Source organism: Xyrauchen texanus, chromosome 36, assembly GCF_025860055.1.
Source record: "Xyrauchen texanus isolate HMW12.3.18 chromosome 36, RBS_HiC_50CHRs, whole genome shotgun sequence".
Taxonomy (NCBI): domain Eukaryota; kingdom Metazoa; phylum Chordata; class Actinopteri; order Cypriniformes; family Catostomidae; genus Xyrauchen; species Xyrauchen texanus.
Genome location: NC_068311.1, coordinates 26581839 through 26602386, shown reverse-complemented (window position 1 = coordinate 26602386; position 20548 = coordinate 26581839). Strand labels below are relative to the sequence as shown.

At 39.4% G+C, this 20548-nt stretch overlaps 1 protein-coding gene across 1 annotated transcript in view; it reads right to left on the bottom strand.

Annotated features, from left to right (window-relative positions):
- The window catches only part of LOC127629686 (cell adhesion molecule DSCAML1), a 171421-nt gene that overhangs the window by 16879 nt on the left and 133994 nt on the right, over window positions 1-20548 (bottom strand). The window contains exons 18-24 of the mRNA XM_052106891.1: window positions 19074-19259; window positions 18113-18268; window positions 12358-12497; window positions 7108-7261; window positions 5595-5712; window positions 3056-3219; window positions 2590-2688 (exon numbers count right to left, since the gene is read on the bottom strand). Of these exons, the coding sequence (XP_051962851.1) occupies window positions 2590-2688; window positions 3056-3219; window positions 5595-5712; window positions 7108-7261; window positions 12358-12497; window positions 18113-18268; window positions 19074-19259 (1017 nt within the window). The remainder of the gene's footprint in view (window positions 1-2589; window positions 2689-3055; window positions 3220-5594; window positions 5713-7107; window positions 7262-12357; window positions 12498-18112; window positions 18269-19073; window positions 19260-20548) is intronic.

The following is a 20548-nucleotide window of genomic DNA, read 5'->3' as shown; positions in this document are numbered from 1 at the left end:
ACAACACTTCTGCTTCTCAAGGCGCTAGCCTGCCATTGGAAGCAACTTGGGGTTCATTGTCTTGCCCAAGGACACTTCGGCATGTGGAGTCATGTGGGCCGGGATTCCAACCACCAATCCTGTGATTAATGGCTGACCCGCTCTACCAACTGAGCCATAGCTGCCCCCACCCAGTGCCAGTCAGTCCTCAGTGGCACTATATACGCCACTAGATGGCAGATTTACACTAAAGACTAATCATAAAGTCTTCTCAGATGAAGTGCTGATCTGGGCTGCATTCCACTTCACTTTTAATCCACTGCTATCTCCTCTAAGCACTTTCCCGCGGGGGAATCCCTGCCGCCATTTTGGAAGTCCGTTCCACTTCTTTCAGTGAGCCAGTAAAGTTTTTGTTGACAGACCCTAAACCCCTCGATTTTGACAGAGGGAGCGAGTCTACTCTGATGTACGCTTAAGACTGCTCGATATCCCACAATTCAACTCGATTGTGATATGACAGCATATCGTGCTTCATCAACCCCTCCCCCACACAACTCTAATGTATGATGGAATGAAATGTGTTTTTTAAACATTTCAGATGATATAGCCCTGATCGCTATAAACCTCTATAGGCCTTTATTACATTTCGGCTTTAGCAGAGTGGAAGCTTCGCTTAGTAGCATAAAACAACTTCCACTGCAGTCTGTTTCAATGACAGTGCCCACAGTGTGAAATTATTATGAACTATTTTATGTACAATTAATCTCAAATACTTAATCTAAACAGACCTACATCACCTTACAGTCATTACTCAGGTATGAGGCATTAAAGAAAAATGGTGTCATGTTGTTTTATTGTTTTAAACAGGATCTATGTGAGCAGGGAACACTTCACAGAGTATAAGTATGAATATAAGAATATATACTAACAAGAGTACCTTTACACATTGAAGAGCATTAGAACAAGACAAGTGTATACAGTAAATATCTGATGTTTACTGCCAAGTGCATCCAAGTTGGCTAAATGTATTTAAAAACTGCGATCGTCCATAGACAGATCGATGGGCAGATGTTTGGTTACGGTACTATTCGGAGCCGTATGTGACGACACGTGGACTGTGATAAAGGAGAGAAATGCTGACTGTACATTTATGCAAATAGACACACAATATGGCAGCACCCATCATTATGAGCGGGCAGGATTTGGTGTCTCACTTTGGCTTTGGCAGATGGCAAAATAAAGGGTGCCACGTCAAAAAGATTTACCCGGTGACAGCCCTGTTTGCTCCTTATTCTCCTCCCACCTTTACACACAAAAACCACAGACATCTAATGTTTTTATCTAATTTACAAGCAGTTTGACAGAATCAAGACAGACTGAGAGAAAGACAAGGTGAACACAAACACGTATTTGAAAAAAAATATTTTTTAAGACAACCTGACGCTGGGCTACAACCTTCTGACTATAACTAAATTTATTCAAAAATGTTCCTACATTTCTGCATTTTGTCACAGTTTCCTGGTGGCACAACAACTGTGCGTTTCACACAAATTAACAAAGGCTGATGATGACTTTATAAAAATTTATGTTTCGGTCTATTACTCACACACACTGCTATGTTAAGATAGCAAAACACTTTTACTATAACGCATTATCTGAAATAACGATACATTTTAACGCTTGTATTACAGACTCACCTACATTTACACACTTATTCCAATGTCATTAGCTTACACGGTAGCTCACCTGTTGGACTTTGGACTCGGACGACCTCAGTTCGAGACCAATCATGTGTACAAGTTGATCTGTGAGACGAGAGTGTCATAGAAGCAACACAAGATGATGTGGTTGCTTTAGAATATGTTCTTTTCATTTCTCATTTTGTTTTGGATACCCGTTGGTAAAGGGTAAGAATGTCTGAATTGTGTCTACGATTCCTTTGCTTTTAGGACAATATCGGTTAGGTTTATGTGTTGGTTTACGGAAAGAATGTCTGTTTTGTTTACCTCTAATTTTCATTTAGGACACTATTTGTTAGGTTTAGGTTAAAGTTTTAGGTTAGGGAGGTACGTTTTACTCATTAAAACCTCCATCTAATATTCATCATTTATATTTACGTTTACATGTATGCATGTGGCAGACACTTTTATCCAAAGCATTTAAATATGCATTTATTACAGGGACAATCCCCCTGGAGCAACCTGGAGTTAAGTGCCTTGCTCAAGGACACAATGGTGGTGGCTGTGGGGATGGAACCATTGACCTTTTGATTAACAGTTATGTGCTTTAGCCCAGTACACCACAACCACTCCAAAAAATTGTAAAAACTCTTCTGATTACGACACTATTTTACTCGCTTTTGACGCCCCTAGCTGGACATTTCACTGGGAAACTGCAGCCAAACGTGTAATAAGGCATGTCGTTTCATTTGGCAAAAAATGTTGCCATGGTCACGTAATGTTAATGAGACCAGTCTGTGACTTGAAGAGGTAGAGAGAGAGAAGGACTGTGGAACAACATGGGCAATTCTAGGATTTGGGGGGGCTGAAACCTCTAAATACTGTCTAGCAGTACCTAAGGGAACAGAGCGATTGAGACAAGTGCTTGTACCTCTGATGGAGCTTCCACCATTGTCTCCTGGGATCCAGGCCAGAGTGATAGAGGAAGTTGAGGTGGTGGACACTGTCAAACGGGGTTGATCCGGAGGCACTATAATACAGAGCACAAACACAAATTTTACTCAGTTTATTGAGAATACCATACATATACTTCATAACATTCAACCTGTGCCAAAGTGTGCCATATTTCATATTTTGGTCATTGTGATTTTACAAGTAAGACGTTATCCTGGATCAACATATTTTGTTGGATCTGGAATAACATTCCTGTCAAAGAAACAGTTCTTTGCCTAAAATTAGTGGAAAATGATTGGTTGATGTGCATGTTGTTCAAGCCTCAACTTCAGCCCTAAGCGTCACTCTAAAATCTGATTAGTAAATAAACAAGTATTTTGATACAGGAACATGGCTACCTTCACATTTTACAGTACTGTGTAGACATATATGCTTTTCTTTACCTTGAACCAGCAGGTTTACGATGATTGTGTCAAACCCCAGTGTGTTGGTGGCTGTGCAGGTGTAGTACCCCGAATCCTCGGCTTTAACAGAGCGCAGCACCAGGGTTCCATTTGAAAGGATGTTACGGTGACCATCTTGAGTGACAGGGATGGCGGTGTCCTCACTGTAAGAGTCAGATCAACAGGGTGTAAAGTAACTAATTACAAATACTAATTTTACTGTAATTAAGTAGTTTTTCCCATAACACTTTATAATTCCGTCAATGCCCGTCTTGATGAAGCATTAATGTAAACACAGTCTGTTTGGTCTACAGTGAGCATAAATAGTGGGACAAAAATCGTATTTGCATCAAAATGTTGGACTTGAAGTGAACCGAATTGAGCACTGTCTAGTAGGCTATGTCATATAAAGGCTATTAATCAAACAACAAGGAAATGAGAAAAGCACTCATAACTTGAGTAGCTTTAAAAGTATTAATGTACTAGAATATAACAGTGACATTTTGTAATAATATTGTTCGTTTTTTTACATGTAGAGAGTGTGTTAATTTGTATAATAAATGACCAGGAAAGTAGAGATGATAAAATAATTTATAATTATGCTTAGCCTTTATAAAGATAGAAAAGTATCAACATTTGCAGAGCAATACTTCAGCAGAATATTCCACCAGCCACAAACTACAGAACACAACTATTTCTGGGCTTAAAAGATACAAGAACTAAATCAATGCGGGACATTGTCTCTCAAAAGAAGGACAATGTGGCCCCCCATGTGCTACTTAAAGAATAGTTCACTCAAAAATTCTCTTATCATTAACTCACCCTCATGCCATCCAAGATGTGTATGACTCTCTTTCCTCAGAACACAAATTAAGATTTTCAGAAGAATATTTCAGTTCCATTCGATACAAGTTAATGGATGCCAACATTGTGATGCTCCAAAAGCACATAAATGCAGCATAAAAGCAATCCATATGACTCCAGTGGTTAAATCCATGACTTGATATGATAGGTGTGGGTGAGAAAAAGATCAATATTTAAATCCATTTTTGTTAGAAAATCATCTCCCTGTCCAGTAGATGGTGATATGCATGAAGAATGTGAATTACCAAAAACAAAAGAAGAAAGTGAAATTTAAAGTGGAGATTGACTGAGCAGGGAGGAGAATTTCTAGAAAAAAATGGAACTAAATATTTATCTGTTTAGAAGAATAGAATCCTTTATTTTGGACACACATTATACACACAGTTTTTTTGCATATATACAGTGAAATTTATTAGTTTTCACATATCCCAGCTAAGCTGGGGTCAGAGTGCAGGGTCAGCCATGATACGGCACCCCTGGAGCAGATAGGGTTAAGGGCCTTGCTCAAGGGCCCAACAGTGGCATCTTGGTGGTGCTGGGGCTTGAACCCCCAACCTTCTGGTCAGTAACTCTGAGCCTCAACCACTGAGCCACCACTGCCCCTACCTATCATATGTTTCTCACCCTACTTTTTTGCTGACTCGTGTGATTTTTGGAGCCAAAAATTTTGGCACCCATTCACTTGCATTGTATGAACTAAAAATAGCTTCTAAAAATCTAAATTTTTGTTCTGCCGATGAAAAAAGTCATACACATTCAGGATGGCATAAGGGTGACTAAATGATGAGAGAATTTACATTTTTGTGTGAATTATTCCTTTGAAGCCCGATGTGGCCCCTGCACCAAACCACTGCTCTACCCCCTGTATTGTGCGGGACATAACGCACCAAGTGACCCTGCCTTTTTAGTGGGTTTTCATAATTTTTTATGAACATATTCCTGTTTTTGTGCTTTTATGTTGAAATTCTTGTTCAGTTCCCACTTTCATGTTTCCTGTTTGTTTTGTAGTCCTTTTGTAGTTTTATTTCATGATTGGTTCTCCCTGATTGTTTCCCCAGGTGTTCCTTGTTTTCCCTTGTGTATTTTAGCCCTTGTTTCCCCTGGTTAGTTTTTCAGTCTTTGCATGTTTAGTTTTATGCTCTGTGCTCTTTGTGTTTTGGTTATCTTTGTTGGAATATGTTGGAATGAGTTAGTTTGTTTATTTTCATGTTAATAAAGCTGCGTTTAGATCCTCATTCCTAGCCTGCCTCGTCACAGGGGTATAGGTTTCGCAACTTGTGCTCAATACTCACTACTCATGAGTACTTTTAAATGAGCTACTCTTTTACTCTTACTTGAGTAGATTTTAGAACATGTACTTTTACTCTACTCATACAATTTTTTGTTACAATTTTTAAGATGTAACAGTACTTTTACTTGAGTGTTATTTTTCAGTATTCCCCTGCAGATCAGTCAAAAGCACACAGTTATTCAGCTGAAGTCATTGTGTTGTAACATTTTTCTTTATTACTTTCTTGGCATCTTTTATCAAAGTAAAGTTCTATGAACTCATCATCTTTTACAAACTACAAGACTTTAACTAGAAGACTAGACTAGGATTTGTAAAAATAAACTTGTTTCATAAACTGATAGGATGGAACAACATTCTCAGGCACAGTCAATTCTGATGTCAGACCTGTCTTTGGTCCATTTAATGGTGGGTGTCGGCTCGCCCACCGAGCTGCATGGCAGCCGGACTTCCTTCATCCATGGAGTGGTCACCGTTCCACCAAATGACAGGATTTTAGCAGGAGCTGAGGATGAGAAATACAGAGTTACTCTGCATCCATCCCTACCCATGAAAACAAAGTGGGAATTATGAGCAGGGTTAAAGGCTTCTGACCCTTCTAAGAAATATTTGATCCCTCTCAAAACAGAATCGGATAGCACACTTTCATCTCCAATATGTCTGATTTAGATATTTTCCTCTGGATAGCATCACAATAACAACATCTTAAAAAGATCAGATTTACTAAATCATAAACATCTCAAAGACATCTGCTAAATGTCTTATTGACATCTGAGAGATACTTATTGTCATGCAGCTCATAGATGTATTGCAGATGTGCAAACAATGTAAAAAATGAGTCTTCCAGATGTAAACACACACATCAAATATATGTCAGGGTGATGTATGTGTGCTCTCAGGGGAAGTGTTTTAGTTGACACCTCAAAAAAGTAGCCATTTAGGGACAACAGACATATAGGTAAGAAAGATATTCAGTACTATTTCACTTGTAATAACTTAATAACTTAAAAATTATTTTGCTTTTGAGTAGTTATCAGTGCTGAATGCAAATAACACACACACACACACACACACACACACACACACACACACACACACACACACACACACACACACACACACACACACACACAAATATAGATTCTTTCTCTTGTTTTCTGACCCAGGAAACACTGATTGAACTTCCCCCTTCATTTTCTTCCTCTCTCTCTCTATTGTCTGGCATATTGCCGGGTCATTGTCTGCCATCTCTTTCTCATTTAGTTGCCTTTACTCCTCTCCACATAATAAATGACAGGTTATCCCTCCATCCATCAAGAGAGAATAGATGGAGGGTAATGGAAGAAAAGGAGGAAAACAGAGCATCAGTGACAGATAATGACCCATAACACCCTGTGTTCAATCAGGTCCTCTGCCTAATCAGTCAATTTCACAATTTCTACATAAAAGCTGGGTAAATAAAGCAAACTTGCAACCAGGAAAGCCCCTAACCTTGAGCTTTCTCTCAAACTGTCTATTTTGAGACCAGATACCTTCTATTTTAGAAGAATTGTTACATATTTCAAGGACCCTTACAAAAAAAATCGAAATTAGCCGCAAACTTTCTTTGATGATCGTTATTTTCACATGCAAATGAGCTTTTGATTTGCCGCAAATGTTTGCCAGAAGGTTGCAGCTCTTTACTGGTAGTGGTGAACATCTGACAAACCTTTGGCAACAATGGACAATTTTCATGTTGCATGTGAAAATTATCAGGGGCGAATTTGCGGCAAGTTTACAGCAAATTTGTATGAATTCTCGATTTTCGTAAGGGTGGCCATCTTGAAGACAAGCATCCAACTGTCAATGTTAATAACTTACTAACATAATTCCCTAATAATCTCTAGTCAGGGGTACATACCTTTGCCAGCAGGCTCCACAGTGACCTTCTCGCTGATGTTGCCACGACCGGCAGTTGTGACGGCAGCCGCCCAGATCAGGTACTGCTGACCCCGGTTCAGGTGGGTGATTCGGTATATCAACAGCTCAGGGTTGGCTTCATATTCGCTGGGTGCCTAGGATCATTGCAAAAACAAGGTTACAAACAAACACAATGAAGCTGGTGAAGACAGAACAGTATTTTTGCATTCCCTTACAAAATTCTAGAGTTCTAATAAACTTGATGCAAACTTGCCGCAAATTTCCTACTCATTATTTTCACAAGCAAATTAGTTTGCGATTTGGTGAAAATCTTTGCCAGACGTTTGCTGCTCTTCATCAGTAGTGGTGAACCTGCAGCAAACATTTGGGACAATGAAGAGTTTGTTGCAAAGCTCATTTGCAAGTGAATATAATGAGTTTGAATATAATGATTTGCAAGTGTGCAACAAGTTTGCCAGAACTCTCGATTTTTGTAAGGGTTTTATGTGAAAAAAATCACGTTTACTGTGAATTGAGAAAATAATGACTTACAGAGGAGTGACTCTCAATATATTCCAATAAAGTATGATGTTAGCATGTTGCTAAGCTAACAACAAGATTCTCTAATAAGCATAAAAATACAAAAATAAATAAAAAAAGCTCACAAAAATATTGGGTAAAATAGTCAATTTTGGATTGGAATGAACTATATTTATAGGTATTTTGTGGTACTGAATGATACATTAGGAGTCAAATTTATCTAAACGCAATTCATAACACACACTGCATTCTCATCATTGCCACAAAGAGTGCTATAGCGCATATTCACGTAAACTGTTCTTCTATGGTCAGTTTTCTCTTCCAGGTCAACTTTTGCCCTTTTGAGCAACAGTTTGAAGAGAATCTAGCTCAAAAAGTTAGTTAAAGTTAAGTAAAATTGTTTTAATTTTTTTTTTTATAGCTAGCTCACTCTCTACTAACACATTCGGTTTAGAGGCATGGGCATTTGAAGGGGACCACACGCTTGCAATCCATTGCCCAATGCGTGTCTGCATACAATGTGTTTCTGGCCTCTAGGTCTTATAAAAATACTATTTTAAGCTAAAAAAGAAGAGGATGACTTGTTTGTATATGCAATTTATACTGGGCTCTAAATGTGGGACAGAGGTAACGGCATGGTGGCATGTGGACAAATTATTACTCAAACACAATTCTCGACTGCTGTTTGCTAAATTATCCGACAAAAGATTATTTCTGCTGCTTTCCTTTCTGTGAGAGAAAAGGCTGAACCATGTGTATGTGTGTGTGTGTGTGTGTGTGTGTGTGTGTGTGTGTAAGCCGAGACCCAGGGGGCCTTACAGAAGTAGATGAGAGTAAAAAGACAATGCCCCTAGACACACTAGATCAGTCAGCCTCAGATAACACTACCAATAGAGGCAGACTAATGAGAGATATCTGCTGCTCACCTCAGCATGCGTTTACACAAATGTACACACACACACGCACACACACATGCATTATGATCATTAATACCATTATAATATCCACGTTTAACAGTAATGCACAACATAACTGTATCACTGTATACCTGCATACAGATATGACATTTTAGGCGTTGCTGCAAGCCCTACAGTTATTGTAGTGTATTTAAGAGAGCCGTTTGTCTGCTGCCCGAATGCATGCTTGTCAAGGGTAAATTTCTGATGCCTGCAGACACACAAACACACTCACACACACAAACAGACTGGTATTCCCAACAATAACACTGAATCCTGCTCTCCCGTCCTCTGTCGTACTCTTGGCCCTGACTCAAACTTAATTTGTTTCCCTGTAGCTCAACTGGTAGCGTATGCCGCTTGCAACACCAAGGTCATGGGTTCAATTCCCTGGTAATGCACATTCTGATTTAATATATAGTTGGAATACACTGTGAGTTACTTTGGATAAAAATGTTGGCAAAAATGCAAATTTCTGCTTAACTACACCCCTCACACAAAAAGTGCTGTCTCATTCATGAGGAGGCGTTTGTCATCACAATTTGGGGTTCTTGTGTGCACTAATGCAATTTGGGTAAACATATTTCCATATTCTATTCATCGCTTCCTTAAAATTAAATATGTCTCTCCCACAAGCTCTGTTACAACCCTAGTGAGCTTTCTTATCTTCTGCAGCTGCCTTTTAAGGCAGTATCCAAACTGAAATGGAACCTCATTAGAGACTGATTTGAAACACTCTACATAGAAAGCAACACATTGTGCAACAAATATAGCGCTCCTCATGTGAAAGGCATGGAAGGGTGATTTACAATTGATTCCAATAGACCCTTTTCACATATACGGGTTTGAAACGTGGAATTAAACTATAGCAGTAAAAACTTCTATAGCGGTATTTTTTGCGCTCCTATTTGCTCCAAAAGCAACAAAAAAAAAAAACTCCACCATTATGTTTTCATGACTTTCCAAAACAGGACCAATACAGAGATTGGAAAATGCCATTGCAGCAGTGGAAACTACTTTTTTAAATGAATGCCATAATAATATAACACAAAGTATTTTGTTATTAAATTACACTAAATAATAATAATAATAATTAAAAACATTATCAGGCCGCCTGAGAGTGGACGAATGGCCACCGACCGTGAAGGGAGAAAGGTTGGCAACTAACCAACAATCTGGAGAGGGCATGGCCGCTGCCAGGGGCAGAGGAGACCCATACCAGCCGCTGAAATGCAGCGGGGTATGAGACCGTGAACAGGGAGGGGCTCCTGGCCGACCGCCTGGAGAAGGAGAACCGCTGCCAGTGGCGGGGGAGACCCCTTCTGTTTCCCAAGAACGCATCGGGGCATTCTGTCCACCAGGGGCTGGAAAATCCATCCGGGGAGGCATGACTGTCGTTCAATGGAGGTTGTAGGAGTGGCCGAGAACCAAGCTACAGCATATCGGAGAACCGGCGAGTAAGTGTTTTTTTCTCTCTCTCCAACTGGCGCTCCGTGTTGGCCTTTCTCTCTCTTTTTAAAATGTTTTTGTTATTTTGACATGATCGCTGTTACGGCGTGTAGGTGCCACAAATGTTTTTATTTGCCTCCCCTTGTCCCCTCACTCATCCAGGTAGATGGGGATGACCTGCCGGCAGATGTGATGCTACACACCCGGCCCCTAATCAGGCAAATCAAGCCTCAGAGAGGGATAAAGGCCGACTGGAGACTGCAGTGGGACAGAGAGAGAGAGATTTTCGGACAGCTGCCGACACCTTTGTGTGTTTGTCTTTTTGTTTAAGTTTCTTATTAAAATATTATTTGTATTGTCAAGCCGGTTCTCGCCTCCTCCTTTCCATGAATACTTTTACAATATGTATATAAAAGTTCGCTAGATTTATGATGCTAAATTAGGCAGAAATGCATCACCACAACGCAATACAAATTGTAAAATTATACATTTACAAAGTATAATATTTTAAATTTACACTAAATTAGAATAAAATATATATATATATATATATATATATATATATATATATATATATATATATATATATATATATATATATATAGATGTTTGTTGGATTTGAGTTGATAAATAAGGCAGAAATACTGCCTTATATACCACAGTCAGTTAAAAGGGATAAATTATGATGTTGGCATGTTGCTAAGCTAACAACACAATTAATAGTATAATGTTTTACATTTACACTAAATAATAAAAGTAATGAAAATATAAAACAGTTTGTTCAATTTACATTGCTTAAAAAGGTAAAAACGCATTATCACAGTCGCTGAAAAGGGTCCATAAAGTATGATGTTAGCATGTTGCTAATCTAACAATGCAATACATTAAATTAACACTAATAATTAAAGCGTTTTTTTTTTTTTTAAATATAAACTAGTTCGCTGGATTTACACTGCCAAAAGAAACAGAAATGCATCATCACCTTCTGTAAAAAAAAAGGTTAATAAATTAAAATGTTAGCATGTTGCTAAGCTAAAACAATATATAACACACAAATATTGATATCTTTCTGATTATATATATTTTTTCAAAACTTCCTGGAATGAAATATTTCAAAATGTATCTTCATTCATCTACCATCTTTGTGGCAAAGCTTTCTGGGATAACCTTATCTGCAAAGGATACATGCTACTTTACAAACGGTCCAAGCTACGGTATCTAAGAAAACAGCATAATGTTGCTGCTCACTTTTAAGAAAAGTCTTCACATCGGGGGCACATCTATGATGCTCTAAAATGCTGTCTATGTAGGTAGCTCACTAGGTTTCTTTCTCTGATGTACACTATCTTAATCTACCCCTGCTATTGCTACCTCCTTTCTCACTTGTTCGTTTCGATTCATCTTTTCCTCCTCTCTCTGTCTGTGTCTCTCAGCGTGAATCAGGTAAGGGAGGTGTGGGTGGGAGGGGTGGAGTGGTGTAACAGATATTAAAATATTCCTCTGGTGTAGAGATAGCAGTGATCCGGGGAGTGATAGAGGGAGATAATGAAAAGAGGAACAAAAGTACTCCCCACACACTGAGTCTGACCCCCCACCCTCTCCTCTCACACTCATTTACATAGTAATCACCCCGTGCTCTGTGAGAGGCCAGAGAGGGAGAAGAGTGATTTGTGAATGAGCAAAAGAGAGAAAGAAAGTGAGCACGTGTACATCTGGACAGGTACATTAATTCAGTGTGAGAGTACACAAATTACGTGTGTGTGTGTTTGTCGATAAGGTGGTTATAAATGTGATAGAGGCTGTGAGATGTGTGTTTGTGCGTATGCTGTCAGCTTGTTTCCTGCCCTCCCTGATGAACAGATGAGGTTGTCTAGGCAACGTGATGAGACGCAGATATGCAAATGAGTCAGTGAGGGTGAGCTTGCATGCACACACTGCAGTATGAGCTTCTCATTTACACACACACATCCCGCTGATACTGCAGCACAACCTCACACATGAACAGATTAAAAATACACTCGCCGCACATCCAGACACAAATAGACAATACGATAAAATAAACACAAATGTATACTTCGAATTCAAAGAAAACTGACAGAATATAAAATACACACATATTGTACACACCCCTCAAACCCAATATGAAATTAGGCAAACATGAGCAAAAAACACAAAATTATTAACTTCTGCATGCTTCAAACAGACACGCACCAACACAAATATTCCCGCTTTTAAAAAATATGTCTAATCCAAGTGAAGCCAATGTCAAAATCATTAAAAAGACATTTCCCCTTTTCTTGCCTCACCGGTTGGCCCGATCCAGGGCTGGAGCAGTAGATTGTGTATTTGCGGATGATACCATTGGGCTTAACAGGGGGAAGCCAGGATACCACCACACTGGTGGCAGAAGATGGCACGGCTTTGATGCCTGCTGGAGGACCAGGGTCTGAGAAAGAGAATAAGACAAATAGGAAACTAGATTAATGTCTGCCAGAGGCATAGTTGTGTATATCTGTGATTAAAACTTAACGAACAATTGTATGTTCTTCAAACGTTTTCTCAACGTTACATTGTGGTTGTGAGAAAATTTAAGATTTACAGTTTTCTCCATGCAAATAAAAAATGTTTTAATTGTTAGCATAACATTCCAGAAAATTCCCAAAAATGTAATTTGCTGACTTACTGACTTGTGTTTCAACTGTGTGTGCTGTTATATATTTATGTGTTTTTAGATATATGTGCTTTGAGCTTTTGTCGACTTTTCCTTCAAGAGACTCTACGGAGAGCTGCTGTGACAGATGAACTGAGAGAGAGAGATAGAAAGACTGACAGGATCCTGGTTTCTACAAAGGCAGCATCCTATCGATAATGGACTCTCAAAAGTAACTGATTTGGTAACGAGCCCTATCCGGACGGCAATTGTTTCTCAGGGTGACATCTATAAAAAATACATTTTCTTGGCTCTCTGTGATAAAACTCATGCGTTCGGATGACAAATAAATCACAAACTGTGTCCTCTGTATTTATATATGTTTATATAATCTATTTATCTCATCATGCTGCAAAGCGCTGCGGACATTTACAGTGCACATTTTTACATCCGGAGCAAACCAAAATTCTTGCTAAGTGTAATTAAACGGATCAAGAAACTGTAGGGACAAGAATTTTTTTCAATGCAGCCAAATAAATATGTCAATAGGGGTACGCATGTTTCTTCACCCACATCACCTCAGTTGTGCGTGTGAGGAGATTTAGAAGCCGCATTTATCAAGGGCAGTAAACATAGTTACCATAGGAGCTATGGTAAAAATGGTTTTCTTATGTTTTATCTATCAAAATGAAGGACATCGTTTGGAATTATCTGCCAGTGTTTAAAAAGTGTAGGTGAAAATTAAACCTTTTAAATAAGATAGACATTAACCCCAAAACTTTTATGGGACTACTCGACCCGTATAAACAAGTAGTCATGTAAGCCCTATTTATAAATGTATTTAGAAAACATTTCTACATTAAAATGTGATATATTACAATTTTATTACATTGCCGCCATAATAATGAATCATTTCAAAAGTTTACATTATCTGGCTCTCGTTTTTCTTTCTCTTCTACTTAAGAGTTTCCACTCACTGTGGTGGAGCGGCGACGTGATTTTATTATTGTGAATTATTTCAAAAATGTCTGTTACACATTCCTCCAACTTTCACAACTGTCCATTACTGCCAGAGCTGTTACCACGTGCAGGCCAAATGTACGGCACTCAGCAGTGGTAAAAAGGATTTCCAAAACTGCTTTTGGATGATTAATTCAGACGTTAATTAAATTACCACACGATCTTGGTGTTTGTCAAAAAAAAAAACTGTAGGTAATTTGGCCGGGAATTGGCAAGTGCCACAAAAACATTGTTCCTCACATGAAGTGCACCAAAAATGCAACTTATAATTGATTCCAAAAGAGGTTGACGTTAATATGTTGCTAAACTAGAGATGAAATAAGTATGCGTACAATGTTGTCTTAATATTTGGTCAAAAGACCAAAGACTTTAAGTATGTGGTTGCAGGGTCTTTTTTGGTGCTTTTATTGAGCCCAAATCTATTGAATATAGCTTCTACACACCCCACCCCATTTCTGTCATCTTGGAAATAATCATCACAATTTAGTGTAACTGTGTGTCTAGAATTTTTAAAAGGCACAAAGATTTGACACAGATTTGGAGAAAAACTCATCATCATCATTACTTGGGTTTAGTCTAACAGGGGTTAATCCATGAGGGGCTTCAGGCTTATGTGGTGGCACAAACTCTTGTGATATTTTGTGTTATTAGTGATGGTTTAATTGCATTTAATATGCCTTAAATTATGGAGAATAGCAGTCATTCGTGAAATGAGATTTCAGATACCCACAGCTCCAAAGTACACACACCGTTATAAACAATTTGTTGAAAAGACACCAGAAAAGCTGTAAGCACCCCAAATGACCAGAGAGAGAGAGAGAGAGAGAGAGAGAGAGAGAAATAGAGAGAGAGACCAAAAATGTGGAACAAAAATCATAGCAAGAAGCAAGTTCTTGGTCATAATGGACTACAAAGACCTGCGTATCTCAAGGGATGTGTGGATAAATCTTGAAATATCAATACTTCCAATCCTCACATAAAACTATTGACCCCAAGGTGTTTTTTAAATATAAATTAATGATTTTATTATTTATTTAGCATTAAAATGAATCATAAACCTTAATCAAAAAAGTACTCTGTGGGCAAATAGTTGTTGTGTGGTATAGGCACTATTATTTAGCTCATCAGGAGTTATTTAAGGAAAAATACATGTGATAAGACATTTATCAAGGGCTAATACACATTTGTTGGGGTGATTGATATATCTTTAAACTATAGAAGTTGTTAAATGATAGATCATGTTCTATAACTGCTAATAATAAATAGAAAATTTGGTGGCGTAGTGGGCTAAAGCACATAACTGTTAATCAGAAGGTCACTGGTTTGAGCCCCACAGCCACCACCATTGTATCCTTGAGCAAGGCACTTAACTCCAGGTTGCTTCGGGGGGATTGTCCCTGTAATAAGTGCACTGTAAGTCGCTTTGGATAAAAGTATCTGCCAAATGCATAAATGTAAATGTCTGAAGGTGTTTTTAAAGATTTCCTGTTCCAGTGGCATGCTCAAAATGAAAGGATTATAACTAACTCAACCAAAAACAAAACAAATGTCAATTATTTTGTATCATTTAAAAGAAAAATTTTCTCATTTTTAAAAGATATAGATTATGATAATTTATAGGACTCTATACATTCTCTCGGGAGCCTAAGAAACTGCTGAAAAATCCCCAAAACTTGAGGACATCATATATATATTCAGGGTGCAAATAAGGTAGCTTTGAAAAAACAGCTTTTGTTTTGTTCATAATAATGACACCTGTAACTGAGTACAATTGTGTGTTGATAGGAAAAAGCATTCAAAAGTTATAGCATTACACAAATAATTTATCCTAGTGTCCAAAGACATCTTCAAGTGTCCAAAAGCCTCTCCAAACAAATAAAACATAACAATTGTACATAAGAACTAATTACACATGCAAATACCACAATGACTAAAGGTATGTTCTCTCTCCAAATGATGCAGGCATGAGTAACGAGATCCCATTCAGTTCCATTCTGTGTCATTTGAGCAATCATTGAGTCTTGTTCTTGGCACCATCTCCTGGTGGCCATATGTAATTAAAGTGAACAATCCTCTTTGCCCATATTTGGATGACTTGAAACGATCTGAATCTTAATATGACTTGTTTGTGTTTCATGATGCTGTACAACATACTACATCATTTCTAATAAAGTAATATGATCGAGGAAATCTAACATGTTTTTAGATATATGCACATAGTGCTTTGTGTGGATAATCTAATGATCTGTTTGGAATGCCCAAGTCCCACTACTTAGTAGGTCCTCATGGTTACTCACCTCAATCCGGGTGGCAGATGACACAGCGGAGACTCACAGCACATGTAGGCTCATGCTACTCTCCACATACAACTCACCACGTGCGTGATAACCCCTAATGGTGACCATGAGGAGGTTACCCCATGTGACTCTACCCTCCCTAGCAACTGGGCCAATTTGGTTGCTTATGAGACCTGGCTGGAGTCACTCAGCATGTGCTGGATTCGACCTTGCGACTCCAGGGGTGGTAGTCAGCGTCAATACTCGCTGAGCTACCCAAGCCCCATAAAAACATAATTATTAATAAATTATCAAAACTGAATACTTCTGTTTTGTCTGCAAATTTCAAAGCACTTTTTCAGTTTTGGTCATAATGCCTATTTTGTGTAGTCAAGACTGTAGTTATTAATATTTTTATAATTTGTTTTTTCACGGTGGGCCCACCAATCTGAGCTTAAAGGTTTAATTAAGGATTTTGAATGTTAAATGGCTAGAATTACCCATTCTATCTCAAGAAATCACAAAAACGTTCTATTTGTAGTAGTATTGATATAATTGATGTTGGCATTGACAGTACTAGAGAGTAACAGTTAGTTGGTATTGGATTGAAAAGACAATAAGTCTTATTACCCATCCCTACTCTCTTCTTCTTCACTACCCCGACACCCCTTTTTTCCTTGAACCCCCCTTAACCCTTAAAGAGAAGAGACAGATATCACTGTAATCCTATCCCGACTAGTGTAAGCACAGAATTAATGTCGGCTAATCCACAAAGAATAAATCCTTCTCCTTGTGGTGGTGCTAAGCTGGATATGGAATGTCTTTGAGACACATACAATGCACACATTACAGAGCCCCCTTCTTTAGCATCTTAATTCTAATTAACTGTGCTAATGGTATATCAGAGCCTAAATGTCACCACGGCGACCGTATCTAGCAATCCAGTATCCACAAGACGTGGACCAAGCCACACTTGCCTTAAGCTAATATGGTTTTTGTTGAAAGGTTTCCTACCCCACAATCTCCCCCATCATCCACCCACCCAGACATACACACACACTCACACAACCCCTTGAGCTTGAATGAAACTGGGGGTAAAGGGGAAGTGACTTGCACATAATGTGGCTGTGGGTTTGAAAAGAATACAAGTTCGCTGTCTGGGTTGAAAGCTTACTGGAGAGTCACAATTATGTCTACTGTATATGGCATATAAAATCCTAAGTAGCTCTGTTTCAAAACCTGGTGAGTTGCCTACGGGATTTTTAATGCATCATAGGCATGCTCCAGAAGCAAAAGCTGTTTCCAAAGGTTGGCAGTAATATTAAGTTGCCTTACAAGAAACCTCCTTTTGACACACACACACACACACACACACACACACACACACACACACACACACACACACACACACACACATGCACACACACTCAAACACACACAGGCACAGAATGCAATCCTAGAATGCTTTCAAGATGGCGGATGGCGAGTCCAAGCCAAGAGAACAGTCAATTATAAATAATTATAATTCAATACTGAAAAGTAATAATAAAATAATATAGTAATAGTAATAATACAATTTGTTGCTTGATAACATCAAACTTAAAATAAAAATCCATTACAAACTCAGTTAAGAGTCTTCAGTGCACTTGACGTGAGGAGTGCTATTTGTGTGGTATGTAGAGTTACTGCCTATGTAGAGAGTTCCAAATCTGTCACTTATAAGGTTCCATTACTGTTAGGATCCAGCCTTAACAGGCAGCTGTTAAGTACAATAAACACATTCAATATGAAATTATTTCATTTACATATAAGCCTAGTTTGTAACTGAATTCCTGGTTTCGGTACAGGATTCCTATAAGGAATTATTGTAATGAACAATTTTGTATGCTAAGATACTCTGATTAATCTCATATGTTAATGCATGCATCTATTTATCTTTATGTTATTTTATCATTAGATTGAACCTTTGTGTGTGAGTGTCAGTGCAAACAGTAAATTACATCTTTAAATTATTTAGTATGTTTATGTAATATATTATGATCAGTGGCAATGTGTGTCTGTGTGTGTGTGTGTGTGTGTGTGTGTGTGTGTGTATGTTTGTGTTAGTAAACTCACGGTCTTCTCGGGTCTGTATGTAAAGAACATTGCTGCGGACGCCGTCCCCTGCCTGTGTGTAGGCCAGCACCTGTATGCTGTAGTTTGTGAATTTTTCCAAACCCTTCAACTCCACCTGCTCACGAGTGGTGGTGATGTTTTGCATCTCTCCCCATTCTGAGGGATGACAAAAAAAAACATTGAATGAATGTTTACCCTCTCCTGCATGTACTCAGAAGTCTAATATGAACACGTCACACAAGGGGATACAGGAGAACACAAACTACCTATAAAGAGGTGCCATGCAATTTTATGGTGTTTTCAGGATATGTACCATGGTATTATCATTATCATTTGATGTACCTTGGAGTGCCATGTGAATACCATGGTATATGAATACAGTGATCATTCATTACCATATCCTGCAACATTACCATTGTATTACCAATTGATACTATACCTGTACCTTTGTAAGTGACACATATCTGAATAAACTAGAGCTGTCGAAATGAATGCATTAACTCATGCAATATGTAAAGGGCTAAGACCCCCCAATATGTAAAATGTTTTAACGCATTTATTGTTCTTAATCGCGATTAACGCATTTAGCTATTTTCACTTGAGATATTCTGACATTCTATTCAGCTCCATGTGAGTTCTGAACATTGGTTGGAATACGGCAGAACCTTTGCACTGTGCCAAGTGATGGAGAAAGGACTTTTAATATATTTGTGAGGATCTTTTCAGAAATTTCACCCTCACAAGTCTAGCAAACCCATTTTGTTTCACACCTTTACCACTTAACAAAGACTTGATATACCTTTCACATTTAAAAGACAACAACACAAACACATACCGTACACCTGTCCACCCACAAAAGTACACAACCCCTGTGGATTGGATGGAATAGATACATGTTCAGACACAAGGGGGTGCTCTAGAGGGATTATGTGAGGGAGTAACAGTAGTAGTGTATAATTACTCTGGTTGAGCCCCAGTGTCTGGCCCCCACAGCACCCACCTCCATCGGGGTAGAGGGACCAGAACACGACACGATAGCCCTTAAGAACCCCATTAAGGGTCATCCGCGGGGGCTCCGACCATGTTATCACCGCCTCATCTGACGTCACCGTGATGGCCCGTACGTTCTGGGGAGGCTGACTGGGAACTGCAAGAGAAAAAAATGAGAGACGGTCACATACAGGTAAAAGCAAAGGAAACTGCAGGGAAATAATTCAGACATCAGTGGAAGCTAGATTCAATAGGTGATGTGGAAACCAACAATTGCAATGAAAGAGCACAGAGATGACAGTGATTTACACTTAGGGTTGCCAGCTGTCTCATCCTGTGAGCCGGGGCATCCTGTATTTTGGTTGAAATGAAGATGTTCCATTTGTGAAACCTATAGTCTTGTATTTAGGTACCTAGAGTGGACCCCCATCCCATACTGCAGCACTCAAAATGCTGTCCTGTTTTGCATGGCGATAAGTTGTCAACACTATGTACACTGCCCTTTAAAGCCAAAATGCAGTAACTATAAAATGTCTAGGTTACGTATGTAACCTCCGTTCCCTGATGGAGGGAACGAGACGTTGTGTCAGAGAAGCGACACTAGGGGTCTCTCTTGAGCGCCGATATTCACCTCTGAACTATGAAAAAAGGCCAATGAGAGTTGGCAACCAGTATTTGCATGTCCCGGCCCCTGACATACGGGTATTTAAGCGGCGCAAATACGGGAGTTCATTCAGGATTTTTCTGAGGAGCCGGAAATGGTCTGGCCACAACAGTGGCTCGGCTCAGCGACGTGGCAGGGGAGACACAACGTCTCGTTCCCTCCATCAGGGAACGGAGGTTACATACGTAACCTAGACGTTCCCCTTCTGTCGCTCTCTCACCGTTGTGTCAGAGAAGCGACACTAGGGGTCCACTTATAAAAGCGCCACGCGCTGAGCCATGTACGTGAACTGCTGATACAGGAGCGAGCAGGTATTCTTACGTGCAGGACGACCAACTGTATCAGGCTGCACGTACCCTTCCCCAATGCCCCATTTAAACCATCAGGATTCCTTATCGTTACCCTGGAGGGGGGAACAAGGTGCTGGCCGTCAACCTGGGAACGGGCCAAGCCTGGCCGGGCCTCTTTTCTCTCTATGTTTCTCGCATAGAGCAACTTAGGCTGGGGCCCTTACACGCATTGAGGGAAGGGGGTCTTAGCCCTTATTCAGGGCGGAGAAGACCCTGGAGAGGCCACGCCTACCCGAGAGGGGAGGCAAGTTTAAGTGGCAAAACCATCAGAGGCCTGACTTAGGGCCTATGTGGAAAAGTCGGTGCGGTGGTGGATCCAGCCTATAACATGCAGCATGGCAGCCGAGGCAGCCATGACTGCCTAAGGGAAACACGGGAGTCAGCTCGCCAGAGGGGACAGAACCGTGGTGTTACACACAGGGGAAGTCCGAA